At 35.7% G+C, this 22,827-nt stretch overlaps 1 protein-coding gene and 1 long non-coding RNA gene across 2 annotated transcripts in view; one reads left to right on the forward strand and one right to left on the reverse strand.

The window, feature by feature from the left end:
* Positions 1 to 22,827, forward strand: part of LOC140501228 (uncharacterized) — a 72,945-nt gene that overhangs the window by 39,257 nt on the left and 10,861 nt on the right. The window contains exon 2 of the long non-coding RNA XR_011966104.1: positions 5,775 to 5,850. This is a non-coding gene — a long non-coding RNA (uncharacterized lncRNA). The remainder of the gene's footprint in view (positions 1 to 5,774; positions 5,851 to 22,827) is intronic.
* The window catches only part of ST18 (ST18 C2H2C-type zinc finger transcription factor), a 153,099-nt gene continuing 133,647 nt past the window's right edge, over positions 3,376 to 22,827 (reverse strand). The window contains exons 20-22 of the mRNA XM_072604580.1: positions 9,197 to 9,300; positions 6,251 to 6,394; positions 3,376 to 3,662 (exon numbers count right to left, since the gene is read on the reverse strand). Of these exons, the coding sequence (XP_072460681.1) occupies positions 3,522 to 3,662; positions 6,251 to 6,394; positions 9,197 to 9,300 (389 nt within the window). The 3' untranslated portion in view covers positions 3,376 to 3,521. The remainder of the gene's footprint in view (positions 3,663 to 6,250; positions 6,395 to 9,196; positions 9,301 to 22,827) is intronic.

The following is a 22,827-nucleotide window of genomic DNA, read 5'->3' on the forward strand; positions in this document are numbered from 1 at the left end:
GGGACTCTGCTCTGCTCCTGTGGTCTGAGCCATACTCCTGCTGGTTCCATTTCCTCCTTTTTACAGATAAGAAACTGAGGCCCAGTGAAGGGGGTCAAGGGACTTGTCCAAAATCATAGGGGTACAGTAGAAGTGGGATTTGAGCCCAGGTCTTCCCTAATTCCAAGAAAAGCAGTATTCTATCTACTCCCATATACTATCTCTAAATGTCAATATCCCATTTCATAAATAAATTGTAATTTTCACCTACTATTGAAACATAATATCAATCAGAGCTGTTAAAGATTTGCTTAAAATTAATATTATACATATGATTAGAAAATTTCAGTGAGTCAGAAGTCATTTCGTAACTTTCAGAAATTTTACATTGGACTTCTATATTTTCAATTATATAACAACTATTAGAAATCAATACAATTTATTGGTAGCTTTTCAATCAAAGGTTGCCAGTGATTCTCAAAGTAATTAATGTTTGAATGTAATAATCATTTTATTTCTCCCCTAGAAATGAACTGGCACTTGCATTTTTCTTATACTTGACAGTATCACAATCCAGCTTGGCCATTCAGTACAAGTAACCTGCTCAACCGTCTCTTTTTGTCGTATAATTTTAAAATTTAAAAACATTTTTGAGTATTAGTTTTAGTCACATGTAATGGACTTATTGACCTATTACCATTAAGATCTGTGATTTTCTAATCTTGATGAATGGCTACTGTGCTCTTAGACACAGACCATTTTAGAGCTGAGAAGCAATTTTGGAACTCTGCAGGGACAGTGACTGAACCCTTAGGTTCTGGATGATCATCCTTCCAACGCTAAATATTGCTTTCATTTTTTATGCAGGCTTCTCATGTGCCACTGTATGTGCTCAAGAGTAATGAGTTTCTAACTTAAGCCAATAACCCAAGTCTTTCTTATTGAAAAGCTTGTCAACTCAGTGACAAAAGTCAGTCAAACTAGTGGCTTTACCAAGTTAACCCATGCAGTCTTTTGAGAGAATGTATAACAGGTCAAGTATTTCTTGCAATTAAAAGGTGACCAATGTTCAGAAAATCATTGCCCCGTTGGTAACACATATTAATTAAAAATATAACATTATTGGACTATATAGTTAAATAAAACCTTGAACAAATTGCAGAATATTTCATTATCAATTTTTATTTCCTACCATACACCAAATGTACAGCACAGAACACAATTTTGTTGCTTTGATGTAAGAAATATTAATTGTATGAAGAAACAGTATACAAACTACTCCAAATTAAAAAAATGCATACATTGTTGCTTTTTTTTTTTTTTTACAAAAGGCCTAATTTACAGTATAGCTCATCAATGGAGTTGAACAGAAAAAAAAATCAGTGCACATTACAAAACACATCAAGTACAAAGGAAGCAAATAAATACAAACATACTTCACAAAACATCCTGAGCAAACAATCCAAACACAGATAAATTAACCTGAAGCCCGAGAAAATCATAGTAATAAATACATAGGTTGGTAAGAGATTTCTTTTAAATTAAATAAAATATATAAGAAATTTGTTAAAATATTTAGTTAATTAAATTTCAGTCTCTGTCATGAGTGAACTCATTTTGTATGCATTCAACAAGTACTGTGGAGCAAGTATGTTTGCAAGGACAATAACGTTCAAAGCAGATTCTGTTTGGTGTCCCGTGTATATTAGACAGCACATATGGTAGCTTCTTTTTTCAAACTGATTTCAAAATAAACACAGCTCCTACCTAAGAACATACATCTTATTTTCACTAAACTTAGATTTGAGGCTTTCAACGAGCCCCCACCCAAAAATAAAGCCCCACTTAATGCAGAACAATAACCACAGTGCATGAGAGTGGAATTACCTTTGAATATTACTTTCATTTTGTGCAGTTAACAGTAATAATAGTGGCATATATCAAGCCTGTGAATGCCATCACATTCAGTCTAAATAGAAATGAGGCTAATAAAAAATAAACACTTTTGTTGTAGCACAGAAAATTAAGCACACGCCAAGTCCATGTATACATTTACACTGAGGCACATCTGCACATGAGGTGTGTGTGCATACCAAAAAGGCAGTTTAGCTGGTTGTCTATACCTTTTTCTTAAAAAAAATAAATATAAAAAAACTTTTGAAACAATGTTTAATTACTTACAATCCCTGAAATAGACATTGCCTTTGTTATAGCAACTACTAAACTCTGATCCATTCAGAAATTCATAATCCAGGCTAACTAACACACACACACATCCTGGGGTGCTTGGGCATGTGTATGATAACACTTGCTGCCCCATGGAAAGACTGGTAACAGGTTCAGAGTTGTCCTGTTTCCTAAGGATGGGTGAAATCTCTCATTGTGTTACTATGGTTTGGATTATGAACAGAAAAAAAAACCCAACCCGCAACTAGATTGGAATCAGATATTTGCCTCTGTTGCTGCATTTTTTTTGTCTCTTTTGAGTCAAACCAGTATGTTAAAGGCTATTTCAGGGGGAATTGGTATCTACAAATCTTTCATTTGGATGCTTTTGCATTTTTTGAGTACACATCTTCATCGGTCTTGTCCCTTGTATATCTATTGCACCAACATGTGGTACTAACACCTGCCTGGTCATTAAGCCTTCTTGCCTAGGGATAAGAGTTGTCAACTATCTGAGATGAATCCAAAAACAAAATAAAACAAAATCAAAAACAATTATATCATTAAAAGAATTCTTTGAATTTCTTTAAAAATATTTCAAATCATAAGAGTACATGTAGACTAAAAACCACACAGCCACGTCAAATGCTTTGCTGATTGATTGCTATGTTTCATTATTGCTAACATGCTGGTTTCCAGCATACTGTGCTTTTAGGAGTGCCAGTTTCCCCACCAGTGGGCAGCATTTCTCTTTTCACTCTTTCCTCCTCCCATCTCATCATGACCTCAAACTCTTTCCCAGTAAAAAGTCATTGAAAAGAAAGCAGTATGCGATGAAATCAAACTAGACCACAGACCACTCCTTTAGGTAACTGGTTCTTTCACACATTTTTTTGTTATGTTTATTTTTCCATACAAACCCAGCAAGTTATTAAGTTTACAGAGTAACTTTTCAGTCTATTTAAAATCCCATTGGAAAATAAATTAATAAACACATTTGTAAAAATATGGCAGGCTGTAAAATGCTGTTAAAAGATAAAAAAATCTTTGATTAGAAATAAATAAAAAATATAAAAAATAGTCACACACTTTTTACATATGCTTTACATAAAAAAAGTGCAAAGAAAGGAACAAAAGACACACATAGTAAAATAAATAAAGAATACTAATCGAGTGCATCGCTGTTAACCCAAATAGTCGATCCTATTTTTCTTTCCTTTTTATGTCAGCTGGGAAAAAAAAAAAGAATTAGTGCAATGTTGCAGTTTTAAATGCAGCACGGCAACCTATACGCCTTAGCAGTACACGAACCCCTAACAGATCCATCTGGAGTTGACTGCTGTTAGTAATTTCTGTTGCCCGGCAGCTCTCACATCCTACACATGGATACCCTTCACTGCCTGTTTGATACTTTCCAGCAGAGCTTTGCATTCCGGGGAATAGTCCCGCTCCAGATTGCTGTACATGTCTGTGAGTGTATTTACATATGCTTCGAAATTCTGCTCACTGATTGGTCCCTGAATGAAGACAAAACATATTATACCAATCACAGAAGCTCAGACTTATTCACAAGGTATGTTAAATAAGGGTAGCAGTGAAGCAGTAATCTAGGTTAGTGAAGTGGGAAGCCTAAGGTCAGCAGGTTTGGCAGAGACCCAAATGACTATTAGGACTTTAGGGAAGAAGAAGAGTGATTGGGAGTGTGGTAGGACTCATATGCTCATTTTATATTGGGAGGGGGGGACTTAATTGGATTAATGCAAGTTGATTGTATGGTAAAGTACATTGTTGGCCAATTTAGAGTAGCAAGATGTAGACTGGACTGATTTTTCAAAACGGAAAATAGCCATGATAAGTATCCTTGAAATAAACTGCAAATGACAGGGGAGTTTCCTTCCAACAAAACAGGAAAAATTTTGATCTCAGATTTACCATTTTTAGAAGCCAAAAATGAGGGCTTATCTTAGACCAGCCAGCTTCTTCAACAGTACATGGCTGGGGGCCAGGAGAATAAGGGGTCATTTCATCTTTTCTACTAACTAGCTGGGTGACAGTTGACATAGTGTTTAACCTGTCTTGCTTCAGTTTCCCCACATGTTAAATGGAACACATGTTCTACCTATTTTTCACAGTTTAAGGATCAAATGAGATAACAGATGTGGAAATAATTTGAAAGGCAAAATACCACACTACTGTAAGATCTTTATTATCATTATTATGTTCCAGAGAAGGAAAACTTTCTTAAATTTTAAGATACTGATGATTGTGTGCCTAGATAAAGTAGATGAATGTAATTAATGTTTTGCGTTAATGAATTTCCAATCTCTACTTCATTCAGTCTGTGGTATTAGTACACTGAGTTATTCTCAGAAAATCACTCAACCTCCCTATGCCTGCCCGTTTTCCTCACTTAGAAAGTGGAGATAGTTATTTGTAGAGTGTTTAAAAAATCAGAGATTAAATAAACTATGTAGGATGCTTACTACATTAAGTAAATTGCATTGATTGTGGAGTATATATAAAAAGGAGGGAATAAAAATCTGAAATAGAATTAATGGCATAGTTAATAAGTGATACAACAAAAAAGAAGAGAAAAATCAGGAACTATTTTAAAGATGGTCAGAAATTACAAGTTTCTTTTCTTTACAGTCACATTCCTTGTCTTTTTTTTTTTTGTTGTTGTTGTTGTTCAAGGGTTTTCTTTACTACAGCTTATAAGGATTTTATTTAAAGAGTCTCATCTTAGAATTGGTCAATGAGAGGATTACATTCTTGATGGGAGTAAATTTGAAGTTGTTTTTTTTCCCTTTTAAAATGAGGAAAAACACAAAATCCTTTGATTCCCCAGTTAGATTGTTCTTTTCTATCCTAGACCTTTTTTAAAGGAGATAGGAAAATGGTTTCAGGGAAGGCATTTTGACAGGTAAACCCTGGCATATATGAGCTATTGAGGATTTTTAAAGATATATATACATATATACACACATATACATATACTTGATATATATATATATACTGTTTTAAGTATGTAGATTGTTTTTAATATATATTAAATCATATATCAATATATTAACAATTTAATTAATATTATAAATAATATATAGTTTCCTTCCCCTCCCCTACCTTTTTTCAACCTCATTATATTTGCATACTGCCCCCAGATTTTTGTAATGATGAAGATCCATAGGTTAATTAGTTTTATGTTTTACATTTTTAAGGCAGACATGCTTGATTTGGGATATCAGGAAGTCCAACAACTAACTACTTTGTAGGTTGAAAATCTTAAGTACTTAAGTATTTTTGTGTGTGAGTTTTATGAATAGAAGAAAAGGAAATGTTTTCTTTTTCCATTGGCTTTTTTCTTAAACTCCTTTAGGTCAATGTGTAGGACTCTTCTATTTCTGTTTGGGCTGGTTAAAAGGGACAAGTCTTAGATCTTATATGTGTTTGGTGCTGGAAGCAAAGGGATAATATACTACAAGAAAAATTTCCTGGGAAACTGTCACTTCCTGGCTGCTTGCCAGATGCATGTTATGTCTTAGAGAAGTTAAGTAGCTGCAGATTGTTTTGAAGTATCCAATTTGAAGACAACATTCATAGAACTTTGACTTCCTGTTGTCATTTTTCAGGTAGAATCTGTTAGAGAATCATTTTCCTTGGATTGGAGTTGTCGCATCTTCATTGCTGAAGGAAGAATTACTGACGGTACTGTATCGGGTCCATGTTATTTAATAAAAAACGAATAATCTCAAACTTCTCTATCATTTCGCTTTACATTCAATGAAACATTTCCTTTTCAACTTGCACATTATATTTTAAAATTTAATTTTACATGATCTTATTCACTGAAGAGGTATTTTCCCCTTGGTGTCAGAAAACTTTAACCTTGATAATATTTATAACAATAGGTATTTATCAAGTTCACACTGAGAGGGGATTAATGGAGGTTGAGAAAATTATGAGAATGTGTCAAGTAGCTTTCTGATTACCGAAATGGATTCCTGAAAGCTGAAATGTTGCTCAGAGGCAGCCCTGTCCTTAATTGTGAAATAACACTGTCGATGCCTCGGACAGTGGAGAAGGCAGTTTGGGGGCTTATACTTACCATCTGTGGAAGCTGAATATCTGCAAGGCTTGAGATGAGGGCTTGGCTCAGGCCAGCCAGCTCCTTCAACAGGCTTTCATTGTTCTGTTCAATAAGTTTGTTTTCCTCTTCTATTGTTTTTAAATTACTCTCCATAGACGTGATCTAAAATGGAAATAACTTAACAGGATGAGAAGTTGCAGCTTGAAAGGAACACATAAGGTTTATCTCCAATGAGAAAAAGTGTTAGACTGTAAGAGATGCCAAGATATACGTAAACCTTACTTACAGATTTTAAAGACATTCACCACCTGCATCACACTCCTCAAGTTCAAGATAGGGCAAAGTCATTGATTTATTGCTGTTGTTGCACACAAAATCACACTTAACCAGTGCCTTGCTGTGTAGGTGAGCATAATTTTGATTTCAGATAGATCAAATTCCCAATTTCCAAAATGCAGGACAGTAGGGGTTATGAGAAAATGAGGTGAGAGGAGAAAAGCAACTGATTATGTATTCTTCCGTATTGCTTTTCCTGGTGACCCTTCTGATTTGCTGTAGACAATGGTGTTAAAAATTCTGGGTGAAGCTTCTAAGTTGGAAGAAAGTAGTTATAGGGTACTTGGTAAGAATAGAAATAATAATAATAACGAACATCTATATATTATTTTAAGGTTACAAATAGTATCACTGCTTCAAGAGGTAGCCAGGTGTTGCAGGATAGACCTGGAATAAAAAAAAAAATGAATTCAAATTTGGCCTCAAATTCTTATTCGCTGTGTGTCCCAAGGCAAGGCACTTAACCTTTCTCTATGTCAGTTTCCTCAACTGCGAAATAGCAATAATGACAGCATCTGCCTCTCAGGGTTGAGAAGATCAAATGAGATAATATATACAAAGTGCTTAGACAGTGCCTGATACATAATAGGTCTTTAACAAGTGCTTGTTTCCCCCTTATTTTATCCTCATAATAACTGTGAGAGGTAAGTGCTATTATAATTTCCATTTTATAGGTGAGAACCTGAGGGGGCGGGGAATTAAATGCCTTGTCCAGAGTAATACAGCTAGCAAGCATAGAAGGATGGATTCAAACTCAGGTCTTCTTAACTCCAGGTCCAGTGTTCTACCCAATGCACAACCTTTGGACAACGAGTAGGGAACATATGGGACTAAGTGGTAACGTGGGATCGAATGGGCAGGAAATCTAAGTTTAAGAGTCTGAACTGAAAATAATTTCAATTGATTCAAGTGAAGTCAATGTTAAACAACTACGATTGGCATACTGTGTGATGTAATAAAAAGAAGAAACTTGGAGTTAGTTGACTTATGTTTAAAATCTGATATGAATTTATGCAGGTCATTTACTTTTGTTGAGGTTCAGCGTTTTCATCTGAGAAATGAGAATTGGATAATAAACAATACTTTTACTCTTTACCTGAAAAGATTGTTGTGAGTTAAAAAAAAGATTTCTTTTAGTTCTCTGCATCGGCATTGTCTATTAAAATCCGCGCACAGTAGGTACTTATTGAATTGAATTGCTTTGCAATGATTTCATAAACTTTAAACCATTACCTTTATTATTATTGTTTTGTAAGAGAATTGTGCAAGGGGTTGAAAGAGATACAAAGTTTGGATAAGATACTAGACCTGCTTTCATGGAGCAGAGAGACTGATTTATTTTTTTTTCCTTTATGAAGTCATGTCATAGTCACAGAAAGTTTGTAGGAAATTATTTAAAAGAAGAAATATAAAGACTACATTGAAGGACCTAGCAACATCAACTGATACAGTACATGTATACATATTAGAGATAATAGGATGAAAAATTTTGTTTCAAAGTAAAAGGACATTATCTGTAATTTTTGTACTTAACGTGCATTTGCATAGATAGGAGAAATTATTGTAAATTATGGTAAATTTGTTAAAAAATATTGTATCAGTTGGCACCATTGACAAACCCAGTTTTTCTGGTGTTAAAAAGTTGATTTATACCAATTAGATCATTAAGTTAGGGATGTAATTTTTTTAATCATAATTTTCTCTTGAACTATGTAGAACATATTTCCAGCAGATCAGTCTTATTTATTTTTATTTTACAAAATCTCATGTGCATGATCATTATTATATGATTATTATATGATTATTGTTATGGGTTAACCTATAGGTTATGGGTTCATGTGTCATATTTATTCTACTGGGTTATAGGATCTAAGAGGGCAAGAACCTTATCTTTGTTATCTTCAAAATGACTCTGTTCACTGGAGTCAGTTACATATGCCATTTAATTAATGGCTGGTAAATAAAAGAATGGATGAGTGAAGAAGCCTCTAATAATAAGAGTTCACCTGGGTAGATTACTTCCCAGTTTAATAATAACCACACACATTTATATAGTCCTTTGTAGTTTATAATACACATTGCTTACAATACCCCTTAAGGAAAATAGTGCAAATATTATCTAATTAGAAATGAAGACTCAAAAAGATTAAATGACATACACATGGTCAAATAGCTGTTGAGTTTCAACACCAGGTTGCAAAATCTGGTGTCCCTAAACTCCAGTGATACACCATTATGCCAGTGTTCATTCCAGCAACCCCATGTGGTAAAAATAAGGCAAGAATTTTTACCCACTGCTTATAGATTCAATTAGGAGAAGAAATGAAGTGATTTGGCCTTTGTCACAGGGCAGAATTTGGATTTGAATTCAGATCTTTTGACTTCAAGTTCCATGTTCTTTCTTGTTTTCATGCTATCTTTAATAATCAAAGATAATGCTAGAAAATATTTTTCCACTTTTCAAAACACTTGCCTAAAACGTGAAATTTTAAATGTAATAGTCAAAACCTTCATTTACTAATATATACTTATTTCAGTGTTCAGATATTTGTATTCTAATTCCTTTGGAGAATATACTGAGTCTCTGTATGTTAATTCTTGCTAAAAGATTTTTTAAAATCAGTTTACCTGGGTCTGAAGTTTCATCATATCTGCTTCAATTTTAAGGTTGGATTCGTTCAGTTCCTTTATTTCCTCATCCAAATGCCTAATTTCCTCATCACTCTCTAAACCTGTGAAGAGACAAACAGTTTAAGGTGAGAGTAGAAATGTGCACTCATGAAACCATCTGACCAAAGTAAAACTAGGCAAACCTAAAATACAGACATTCCCAACACAACTTAGCATCTGATGGGAACCAGTAAGTTTTGATAGAAAAAACAATGACATATACATATGGACAATATGAGTTGGATGATTTATTTTTCTTTGTAAGAAGTTTAGCATACTCTCAGGCATCTAAAATTGTCAGGAAAAAAAGGATTATAGATAATGGAAGTTTTAGTTAGCCTAATGGATCCATTTACATATCTTATACAGATGACTAATTTTTAAATACATTTAATATTGGACTGTGCTGGACATAATTTAATATTCAAGGATTCCAAAAGCATTTCAGGACCTTGCAGGACTTCAGACCTGTCATTGTGAACACCATTTGCCCCTGTATATGACTACAAATATTGGAAACTGGGTTGAATCTGTCCAGATCACAGCACTTGCCCTTTAATTTTAATTAGCAATACTCACTTCACTGGATCTAATTCTACTCGGCTATAACTTCTGCTCTTCTACAGAGGTTTCAGGCATTGATTTAAGACTCAACATCTTTAAAGTAGCTTTTTAAAAGTATGTAAATTGAGTATGTTTATTCATCATTTGTTTTGTCTTGGTTTCCTCTCCCCACCCTTGAGGAGACTGAGGAATTTTGCTCTTTGAAGGGATCTGGTTCATTAAGCTTCTTGGTTCTCCTGAATCTAGATAGATGTGAGCTTACTGCATCCCTAAGGTTAATTTTGGGAAGACTGAGATATTTTGACATACAGTCCAAATTCTTTATCCTGATGGTCAATCTACCTGATCCCAAACTCCCTTTCCAACTTAATCTATACTACTTGCAATGAAACTAGGGTTCTCTATGCTTATTGTATATATTTTGAATGTTTGTTATGTTTAAAAACATCATTAAAAAGCCATAGAACAAAGTCCTTTGAAAGTGCTTTTCCTGAAATAGGATAACCAAAAGCAAACAAACAAAAAATCCATATCTGTTGGCAGTTGCATTTTAGTAAAGAATCATAGTGTATTAATCATTTATTGAAAGGAAATAGAAGTAGTAGATGGGAGTCACATAGAAGAATGACTATGAGCTGGCTAATGAGTTTGCCACCTAGGTAATTACAATATGATTGGAAACTGAGGATCACAGGATTTAAGGGAGACACCTAGAAGTTGCCCATCAGCAGGAGTTTCATTGGTTTCACTGAAATTTCATTGGTTGAAATTATGGATGTCAGGGAGATGGGAAGCAGAAGAATAAGACTAAGGGTATTTTTAGGAACTCAGGCTGAATGTAGCAGAAAAATATCACTCAAAAGATGTATCCTTCACAAAAGTGCCTCTTCATGGTATGGAGCTTTAGTGACTCACCATTGTCTTGGGTTAAAGCACAAATGCCTATTCCCCCTCCTGGCATTTGATATCCTTCCCAATATGGCTTCAGCTTATCTTTTCAGACTGATGACCTATTACTTCCTTTATGAACTTTCTGGTCCATTCAAATTAGCTTATTTGTTTTTCCCCACTCAATCACATCCATTCTGTAGGAATGTTCTTTTTCTTCTACTCCACTTCTTGGAAACATCACCCATTTACCTCCATCCCCTCATGCCAAATACCTTTATAATTCAGCTCATGTCACTTCTTTCAAGAAGCCTTTCCTGAATGTTAGCACCCCTCCCATCACCGTGTATTATTTTGTATATATCTTTATTTATTAATTTGTGAATATGTTGTATTTCTCTAAGAGACTATAAGCTCCTTGAGGCCAAAAACTGTCTCCCTGTAGATAGAGTGTCAGGTCTGGAGTCTGGAGGAAAACCTGAGTTCCAATCTGACTTCAGATGCCTACTAGATGTATAATCTTGGCAAGTCACTTAACTTTTGTTTGCCTCAGTTTCCTTGTCTGTAAAATGAGGATAATAATAGCAACCACTTCTCAAGGTTGTTTCAAGGATAAAATGAGATAATAATTATAAAGTGCTTAGTATAGTACCTGACACAGAAGAAGTGCTATGTAATTGTTAGCTGCTCTTATTACTGTTATCCCCAGCTCTAGCAAAATGCCAAACATGTAGTGGGTACAAAAGAAATACTTTTGATTGATTGACGGATGGAGGTAATCCTTGATTCTTGAAGGCTTTGCTAGTAGAACACAAGCTGAAGGAAATCTTCTAAGCTGGACAAAGTTTGTTTAAGGATCTCATGATGGATTTACTTACTACCTGAATGCAAAGAGCTTCTTAACCAGAAATTGGTGACTGGGTGATTAACTGTTTTGGTCACCACACTATGAAACTATCTATGAGGTCAAGAGAGATTTGAAATCTTCTCTAGTGGAAGGTGTGCTTGCAATAAAGGAAATCTTTGAAATAATAAAGGAAAAAGAAGATGAACATAGTCTTGAATTGAAGAACTGTGGGCTAGATTTTCCTTTTGCAGGTAATAGATGGTAGAGTGAGACTTAGCCACAAGAGACAACTACCCATCATCTCCCTGAAAACAGAGAGACATGATGGCTGTAATGCTCAGTATTGGTATAGTACAATGGCCTCCTAGGCACCCTCACTTTGAAGCATATGGGTTTTGGGCAAATTGGGTTGCTTTTCAATGTCTGTAGATGAGTAAAAATTATAAATCAAGAAGATTAGAATAAATTTAATCACAGTGGATTACTGACATTAAAATGAAAGATGACATTAATCTATCCTTAACTTGTATTTAAAACTTGCTTCTTTATAAATTGGTATTTTATAGAGATCTCATTTATACTGCTATTTTAATTGAGTTCTATCTCCAAATACATCCTAGTGCACAGAATGGACCAAATCATTCTCCTGCTTCCCACTGACTGGAGGCTAAAAGAGATGTGTCAGGAGAACTTGACATTTAAGGCACTCTGGAATTTGACACTAACCTACCCTTCTAATCTTATTTAATACCACTCACTTTCATATAATAATAATAATAAGGATAATTATGAGAGGCAATGTAGCACCATGGATAGAGACCTGTCCTGGGAGGCAAAAAGGCCTGGGTTCATGCTCTTCTTCTGACATCTGACTTGTGCCTTTGGGCATGTAACTTAACTTCTCAGTGCCCTATGGAACTCCATGACTTGTAGAAAGCTGATTTGTGAATTAATGGAGGGTGATTCTTTGGTTGAAATTCTAATGAAATTTCAGGTCCTCCCTCTGCACATATTACTATTAATAGCTTGTTTATATGTAAAATACATAGAAGGCATTTACTGTTTTTATCTAACATCTTATTTGATCCTCACAACAATCCTGAAAGGTAGAGCCTATTATTAGCTACTATATATATTCCAGCTCAGCTAGACTTCTTCCTTTTTCCTGATTTCCCGTACTTTCCAGCTTCTATGCACACGTACAGGCATCCCACAAACACAAGTCCTTCCCATATGCTAGCAGAGTCATACATTCCTATTTTAGAAAGTCCAGGGAGGGATGTGAATTGAAGGCAGCAAATGTGAAAAAAGACCTGATGGTATTAGTTGTTAATAAACTGAATATGAGTCATCGGTGTGAAGTAGATGGTTGTTAGAAAAAAGTACAATGTCAAGTTACACTAATGGTAGCATAGTTTGCAGATCAGTACTCAAATATTTCAATTATTACTTTGATGAATCAATCTATGATCTCATTGGTGTAGGTACTCACTCAACAATGTGCCTTCTCTTCCCCTGTTATTCTTGTCTCTATCCTTTCATAAAATATATGCAATATAATAGATTTTACAGTTACTAATATAACATTAGACCTGTCTGTTTGTTTCCCTTTACCTTTGTTACATGACTAGCCCCTTACGTTTTCTGCCAATACATTTTAGAATTGCATTATGATGCAATTGAGAGAGCACTGGACTTGTGATTCAGAGGACCTTGGTTCAAATCCATCATTTGCTATCTCTGTGACCTTGGGTAAAGCATCTCTCATCCTCAGTGCCCTCATCTGTATAATGAAGGGTTTGGACTAGCTGATTTTGAAAGTCTTTTTAGGGGCAGCAAGGTGACATAGTGGATAGAGTGCTGACTTTTGAGTCAGAAGGGCCTGAGTTCAAATCTGGTCTTTGACACTTATTAGATATGTAACCTTGGGCAAGTCATTTGACTGTGCTTGCCTCAGTTTTCTCATCTGTAAAATGAGTTAGAGAAGGAAATGGCAAATCACTCCAGTATCTTTGCCAAGAAAACCCTAAATGGGGTCATGAACAGTCAGATACAATGAAACATCTTTTTAAGATATAAACTTATAATTCAGTGCCATTTGGGCCTCTTCTAAAGTACAAATCATGGTAGCAATATATTGAAATCTACTTACACTCGTAGGGGCAGCTAGATGGTGCAGTGAATAGAGCACCAGTGCAGGAGTCAGGAGGACCTGAGTTCAAATCTCACTTCAGACACTTGACACTCACTAGCTGTGTGACCTTGGGCAAGTTACTTAACTCCAATTGACTCATCCTGGGTCATCTCCAGTCATCCTGATGAATATCTGGTCACTGGATTCAGATGGTTCTGGAGGAGAAGTGAGGCTGGTGACCTGCACAGCTCTCCCTCACTCAAAAAACAAAGTCAAGTGCAAGTCATGTCATTATTTCTCTGATGGCATGTTCTTTGGCAACGAAGGACAAACACACACACCATCATTAATAAATTAACCTATCACTAATCTTTCCTTCATGGGTTATCTGAAATTCTAATTTTTCTGAGAGTATGGTATTCCATGATTCATAGTCATATTATGTACAAATCAAGGCTAGTAATAAGTTTACAGGGTAACCAGATGGTGTAATGGTTAGAGTGTTTGCCTTAGAGTCAGGAGGACCTGAGTTCAAATAGAACTTCAGACACTTACTAGCTGTGTTACCCTGTGAAAGTCACTTAACCCCTGTTTGTTTCAGTTTCCTGAACTTTAAAATGTTAACCCTGGAGAAGGAAATGGTAAACTATTCTAGTATCTTTGCCAAGAAAACATATACATGAGATTATGAAGAGTCAGACACAACTAAACGACTTAACAGTAATCAATAATTTTACTGTGCTCTCTTAGATATTAGGCTATATCTGGAGTATTATCTTTAGTTCTGAGGAAGGGGTAGGGGGCCCACTTAGTATCTTTCTAGCACTCTCCGGCAGCAGAGGGGCCCTGTCTCCAATATTACCAGCCCACCATCCACCATCTAGGCCTGGAGAAACAAGTGGAGAAATCTAGACCCAGGCTTTGCTCCTTCTTTTAGTCTCAGCTGTAATACTATCCACCTATCCCTCTGCCCATTAAGCAAGGAGGAGCAAGCAGGGTAACTAAGGACATGAACTTCTGGCCTTTGTCTGGTAACAACATCATTGAGAATGGGGCATTATCTTTTGGGTGTTACGCACCCTGTGGCTAACAAACTCTCACTACTTGTTCCTTTTTTTTGTCTCAGCATTATTCAGTCACTGGCTGCCTATAAGCAAACTATTCTCAGCCTCTACCTCCTATGCTCTAATTTCCATCTTCTTCATCCCTACCATAACCATATCCCACTCCAACCATATTCACCCCTTCCATGGTGAATACAGTTCTTCACTCTAGATTTCTTTCTGTCACACTTCTTGTATACTGTTGCTCTCACTGAGTCCTGGTTTCCTTAATATGATACTGAATCCTTAGTGGTCCTCTCTAGCACTTTCTCTACCATCACTCATCACACCTCCCCTCCCCAAATAAATATTGGTCCTTGCTCGGAAGTCAGAATATTCCTTGTACTCCACTGCCACTTTAGTCTCTCCCTTTGCCATCAGCACTCAAGAACCTCTCCTATTTTGATGTTTACTTGATTAAAATTGATTACCCTATGCAAACCATAGTGGTTGTCATGTACTTATTGTTGTCCAGTCATTTCAGTTGTGTCTGACTCTTCATGACTTCATTTGGGGTTTTCTTGGCAAAGATACTGGAGTGGTTTGCCATTTCCTTCTCCAGCTCATTTTACAGATGAGGAGACTGAGGCAAACAGGGTTAAATGACCTGCCCAGGGTCATACAGCTGGGCAGTATCAGTCAGTATCTGAGGCCAGAATTGAACTCAGGAAAATGAATCTCCCTGATTCCAGGCCCAGAACTCTATCCACTGAGCCACCTAGTTGCCCCTGTTAGGTACTATCTCCTAGGGAAAATCTTTTTCCCATTTTTTTTCCTGTGAAGTTCAGTACATGGATCTCTGTCTACTAAACTCTTTCCCTTATACTAGAACAGTCCAACAGTCCTATTAATGCTCTGCCAAACTCCCTAATCTTCCATTTCCTCAATCTTCTTAAAACTATGACCTCTCCACCTCAGCTGCATATCAAGACAATCATGCTTTGGATCTCACGATTACCCACAAGTATTCCACTTTCTTAATTAAAAAAAAAAAAAAAAACCTCTTCAAAAAAACTGACTAATTTCCTATCATCCAATTTCTTCCTAATCTTCACCCACTCTAAAGCTATTCTTTGTTCCACTGAAACCTACAATCCTTCTGTCTCTCAGTACTTTTTCAGACCATTACCCTTGCTCTGACTTCACATTTTTCCCTTCCCAATCTTGACCTATCAACTATTCATCCACCAGAAGATTTCCCTTTCAGTCATTCCCAGCCCTTGCCAGCTTTTGTTTGATCTCTCCCTATCTACTAGTTCCTTCCCTATCGTTAGCTAGGAAATGCATTAGATAATGACATGGACCTGGAGTCAGGAACACCAGTTCAAATCTGACCTTAGGTACTTATTAGCTGTGTGACCTTTGCTATGTCATTTTACCCCTGTCTCAATTTGTAAAATGGGAATAATAGCACTTACCTCTCAGGGTATGGATAAATTAAGAAAATATTTGCAAAATACTTTGCAAACCTTAAAGTGCTACATAAATGCTAATTACTCCTCCTCCTCCTCCTCCTCCTCCTCCTCCTCCTCCTCCTACTACTACTACCACCACTACTATTGACTTCTAACATGCTCAATTCTCTCCCCTCCTTAAGAAAATTTCACTAGACTCTACCATCTCCTCAAAATATTGCTCTGTATCTCTTTTCAATTTCTCAGTCAAATCCCTAGAAAAAGCTCCTTGTACCTATTATATTCATTTGCTCTCTTCATGCTCATCTGTCATCCTTTGACAATCCAGTCCCAATCTATTTTTCCTGTCTCATTATACTTTATCCCCTTCTTCCACAAGCTAGGGAAAAAGACTTTCCCTAGGAGATAGTATATAACAGGGGCAGCTAATTGGCTCAGTGGATGGAGTTCTGGGCCTGGAATCAGGAAGACTCGTTTTCCTGAGTTCAAATCGGGCCTCAGATACTGACTAGCTGTATGACCGTGGGCAGTTCATTTAACCCTGTTTGCCTCAGTCATACTGATCTCTCCATTTGTTTTACATACCATTCTCTCCCTTTTCTTCATACCTTTCCACTGCTTGTCCTTCATGCCTGGAATTCACTCCACCTCCAACGCAGAGAATTCATTTCTTTCTTTAAGATGCAGCTCAAACACAACTTTCTATATGAAATCTTTCCTGAAACCCCTTTCTGCTTCTTCCCACCTGGCCCCAACTGCTAATTTTCCTCCTTCCTAATGACTCTGTATCTAACAATTTTGTATTTATTTCTATTTATTCTGTATGTACTTACATTTGTAATTGTGGTCTTTCCCATTAAAATGTAACCAAGTTCTTTGGGAGGAGCTATTGTTTCATTCTTTGTATTCATATTCTTGGTGCTTAACAGAGTGCCTGGCATGTCATAGGTGATTAATAATTGTTTATTGATTTTTTGATTAGTCTTTTTTGGAGTACTGTATTATGTCTAGAAACTTGTAACCAAGAAGGTGAAGGGAAACTTTATCCCAGGAGGGACCACAAAAAAGTTGGGAAAGTTCAACCCGTTTATAGAAAACACTAAGAGGAAAAGCTGTCTCTGACTCTAGGTATTTGAACAGCTTAAAGAGGGAAGAGTTAGAACTAGTGGATGAAAGTCAGAGGTGTGTACTTCAGTATATGAGAGAATTTCACAATGATTAGATGTGTGAGCAAGAAGGGAACAGGCCTCTTTGTAAAGTAGTGAGCTCACTGGACATATATGAGCAGCAGCAAGGTCAGGATCTTATGTTAGTGAAGTTTCATTGTCTCCAGGCATGGAGTGACAGATTGGATTAGAGGTGACAGATTGGATTAGATGCCCTCAAAGGTCCTGTTCAACTCTATGATCTTATGATTTTCTACTGAAGGCTACTCAAGAATGCTTTGGCTGTTAAATTGCTGGAAAAATCTAGCACTGATCACTGAGAACTCGTTGGGAGTCTAAGACAAAAGGTAACATTTTTTTTGGGGGGGGGCATAAAGTCCTAAGTGAAGAAAACATATAAAAAAATTTCTCTTTCTATGATTCACGATTTTTTTGACTGTGTATTTTTGAATTCTTCATGCTAAATAACATCTATCCCTATTTGATCTCAGTTGCTTATATTTAGTCTTTGTCACATTGTCTTTCATTTCTGTTTCTGCAAAATAACGTTCTAGGTCACAGAAAGCTATTTTCTCTATCCCCTTTCACTGTGGAATTATATTGTCTATTGAGTTTCTCTTACTTCATTATATCATTTTTGTTCTTTCCTTTAGAAATTATATCTCATCAGCAACTTCTGTTTACTCCCAGAATAAAACTCTCCTGAAACTCTTAATTCTTACCAGGCATTAAGGAATCAGTCTAATACTGGAGTAACTCTATCCCTTCCCTTAGGGATTTTTGTCCATTATCTTTTATGATTTGTCTGATATTTTAACTTAGATATTTTTATTTTTCCTGATTCTACTAACCCATTATATTTTACAACTTAACAATCAAAATGCTGTTTTAACACATGTATAACTTTCATGATGGAATGGTGAGTATAAATGATGGGACAGCTAGATGGGACAGCTAGATGGCACAGTGGATAGAGTGCCAGGTCAAGAGTCAGAAAGACTCAACTTCACAAGTTCAAATTTAGCTTCAGACATCTGCTAGTTGTGTGAGCATGGGTAAGACACTTAACCCTATTTATCTCAGTTTCTTCATATGTAAAAAGGGAAGGAAATGGCTAAAGATTCCTGTACCTTTGCCAAGAAAACCCCCAAAATGGAAGCACAAAGAGTCAGATATGACTGAAATGACTAGACAACAAGATGTAATAGCATTTTTTACAGGTATGTGTGTTCGTCCTTCATTGCCAAAGAAGACCATGCCATCAGAAAAATAATGACATGACTTGCACTTGACTTTGTTTTGAGTGAGGGAGGGCTGTGCAGGTCACCAGCCTCACTTCTCCTCCAGAGCCATCTGAATCCAGTGACCAGATATTCATCAGGATGATGACTGGAGACCCAGGATGAGGCAATTGGGGTTAAGTGACTTGCCCAAGGTCACACAGCTAGTGAGTGTCAAGTATCTGAGGTGAGATTTGAACTCAGGTCCTCCTGACTCCTGCACTGGTGCTCTATCCACTGCACCACCTAGTGGTTCATTGGATAGAACACTGGGCTGGGAATCAAGAAGGCTCATCTCCATCAGTTCAAATCCTAGGCACTTACTAGCTGTGTGACCCTGGGCAAGTCACTTAACCGTGTTTGCATCATCTCATCTGTAAAATCAATTGGGAAAATGGCAAACCACTCTTTGCCAAGAAAATCCCACATTACTGAAAAATATGTGAACAGCAATAATAATTGTAAAGGTTTAGCAATCCAAGATTCAGTTTCATATTGACCCTGAGGGAGATCCAGAAGATCTATCTAGGTGACCTGGGGCAAATCACTTAGACTCTCAGTTTTCTCATCGATAAAATGAAGAGTATGGATAAAGTGATTTCCAAGAATTCTCTAGCTCTAGAGCCTGTGATTTTGTGAAAATGATTGTCAACTCATCGTTCAATTTCAAATTGTAGTTTGGAGCACAGTGTAGACATAGTTATTATCAAGGTCAAAATAAGCTTCCCTGATTTCTCTTACCAATTTGTTATAAATATGAACAATTAATTCATTAATATATCCCAATTCATGAATATATCCAAATAAGGAGGCAGATTGGTGATTTAGAGAGCTGGAGTCTGGAAATTGGACTTCAAATCCAACTTTAGACATGTTCAGTATGACTCTGGGCAAATCATTTAAGCTAGTTTCCTCATTTGTAAAACCTGGATAATAATAGCACTTGTATCCCAGAGTTGTGAAGATACAATGATATATTATAAAAGTGCATTGCAAAAGTTAGCTGTTATTTTTATTATTATTCCTTATTATTATATTTTTTAAAGAGTGCTTATTTTCAACTTTTTTCAACCCTTGGTAATGAGATCTGTAATTTTCCTCATAAATTTATCTCTTTCAAGATTCATGCCTCATAGTCCTCATATACTGGAACTGAGTGAACAACTACTTTCTATCCATCTATATTTATCATGATTTATAGAATTCTGTTTCAACTTTCATGTTTCCAAAGTAAGGTCTTCATCTTTTCACTTGTCCTCATGTGTTAGTCTTCTATACTCTTGATAATTTTAATTACCATTATCTGAATTTCCTAACCCAGGTAAGACCAGAATTTTAATGGTGTGGCTTAAGGTCATTATAAGACTTCCATTGCCAAACATAGAGATAGTATACTCATGGAAATATGTGGTAAAACTTCAAATGCAGTGAGTTTTTGAATGTAAGAATAGGTAAACTTTTAAAGTTGCTTTTCTTAAAAAATATTAACTGAATAAATCACCATGAAATAATAATTGGATTGCCTAAAGTAGCAATCAAGTAACTAGTGTAGTGGAGATCATTAAACTTGGAGTCAGAAGATGTGGATTTGGATCCTGATTTACACACTTTTCAATTAACTTCCAATCTTATCACTAAACTGAAACTGACCTGCTTGAAATTTACTAATTATGTGACCCAGAGTGAATCCATTCATGACTCTGAGCTTCAGTTTCCCTGTCTGTAAAATGGATTTGACAGCATTTGTACTATCTATCCTCATAGGGTTGTTATGCATAAAGTACTTTCTAAAGTATTTTTCAAATATGTACTAATATTATTAAAAGTAGAGAGAATCTAGTAGTTACACATCAGACAGAATTTTCCTTCCAGAATCAATGAGTTAATATCACACCAAGAAACTTATGACAGGGGAATTAAGACATAAGTCAGATGGTAAAGTAACAAGATTCTTGATTCAGGACTTCCATTGAGTCAGGTTTGCTAGTCTAATAGGATCGTGGTTGCCTTTTATCATGGCTATGGTCATTGCTTGGAAACAAATTACTATAATAATGATAGCCTAAAATTGACTTCTTAATAAAAAGGTGAGATTGACTAAGTGGGGGAGCTACTGTGTTCATTTTTTAATAATATGTAGGAAAAAATATACTTTAAATGGCTAGCTTGTTGGACAAAGATTTGCTTGAAGATCCAGCCAATTACATAATTTAGTGCCTGTTTCATAAGTGGCTTGTGAGTCCATAGGGAAGGAATAGAGTTGAAGAAGTCCGTGGTCTTTTTTAGGTCAGCCCTTAGAGCTGAGCATAACATCATTTTGACAAATGGCTCATATGTAAAACTTTCTGTTCCTTTAGGTATTTGATTGTGGTCACATGAATGTATGTTTTGATTGATATGAGCAATTTTCATCACATTAGAACTTCTAGAATGCTGGAGCATAAGTATAAGACTTCTTTTTGTTTATGGAAGTTGTTTTAAATTTTACAGGTTTGTAATTTATGGGTGATCCTAGCTCATAACTTTTTTCTTTAGCATAGAAGACTTTTTAGTGTTACTTCAACTAACTGACTATCTTTGGTGTGGTTGAATTTCATTATGGTTCCTTTTGTCTTTGGTGATTGTGGTCTTTGCTTTGTGATTTTCAGAACTGCATTTTATTAAGCAAATTCACAGTTAAGTAGCTGATTTACTGCACAATTATTTGCTGAAAAATCTCATGTTATTTATGAAACAACTAATATTTAAAGATTACTTTCTAAAATAGTTGCAGATTTCTACCTATTTGGGAAGGAGTATATCATCAGTATCAGGAAGGATTTTTCAAGAGTAATATATTAGAAAAATATGGGGCTAGCCTTTTAATTATGTAATAATTAAAGGTAAAGGTGGAATAGGAATAAGATACACATCTGCTGCAACTTTACGGGCATAGTCCTGACTTCTACTGGAAATTGGAACTCTCTACTTGGATTCTGGCTGTGGTGCTACTAGGAAGCGGCTACAATAGAAATAGATGTATTTCAATGTTTTTGCCAGCTCATTTGTTCTAGAAACAGTTTAGTTAATCAATTCAGATGCTGCAAAAATCACTGGATATCCACCTGTCTTGTGCTTTTTAAATTCCTGAATCCTTTTTCAACACTAATTTATAGAGAATTCCATAGCATTGAATCACAGTTTTGCTCCTTAAGACCTTAGACAAGTAAACTAGCCACTGTGGGTTTTAGTTTACTCATTTCAAGATTAGGAGATGTACTAGAAAATTTCTAACATTACTTATTTTTGGTTCAAAATTTAGGCTTTCAAAAACTGACAACTTGATATTTCCTTCTTTTCTTATATTATTGTTAAGTAATATAGTGGAAATCATTTAAGTTGAAGGCTTCATCCAAATGGCTTACTGGGTACTACTTGTATCTTGCCACTTTTTCTAAACATGAAGAAAATAATTTTGTTATGCTTTCTTTGAAGTCCAATAACCAGAATTGGCATGAACACAATCAGACACAATAGGAATTTGCACACTAGTATGAAATTTTCAGTTTTAGGTCTAATATTCTTCTTGATAAGGTGCAAAGTTTTGTTGAACTCATTCATATGTTACAATGAAATTCTGGGCCAATGTCTTCAGTAATAATTTTTCTTAAATGCCTTAATTTTATTATATTACCTTAACTGTCATGTCGAATTTCATCTGCCACTTTGGTGCCCCATCTAAAGGTTTCTGGAGATTGTTTTGTGGTTCACCCCCATCAATTTAGTCTTTTAATTAATCAGACACATTTTGAACCATCTGTATCATTTGGTGCTCCTTCCAGATTATGTATTAAAAAACCTAAACAAAATAGTCCCACCATCAATTGGTGGTCCAATGTTCATATTTCTCCATGAAGAAACCTACTTTCTACTATCCCTTGATACTTGTATTGATAATCCACCAAGATAATCCCTCTTCCCACTGCATGACCATTTAAAACAACAAGTCACATATGTAGGGCAACAGTTTCACAACTTTACTCTTGAATTTCTTCATCTTTGATTTATTTACATGTAATTGGTGGTAAGAATCAAGACATATAGCAGCCAGACCCCTCTAGAGGTGAATACATTTTTATCTTGTACTACAAACAGTGACCAAGGGGTTGGTACAATAACCTGTGATTCAGATTTGCTAAAAATATGCTTGTGA

This window comes from Notamacropus eugenii, chromosome 4 (genome assembly GCF_028372415.1).
Source record: "Notamacropus eugenii isolate mMacEug1 chromosome 4, mMacEug1.pri_v2, whole genome shotgun sequence".
Taxonomy (NCBI): Eukaryota; Metazoa; Chordata; class Mammalia; order Diprotodontia; family Macropodidae; genus Notamacropus; species Notamacropus eugenii.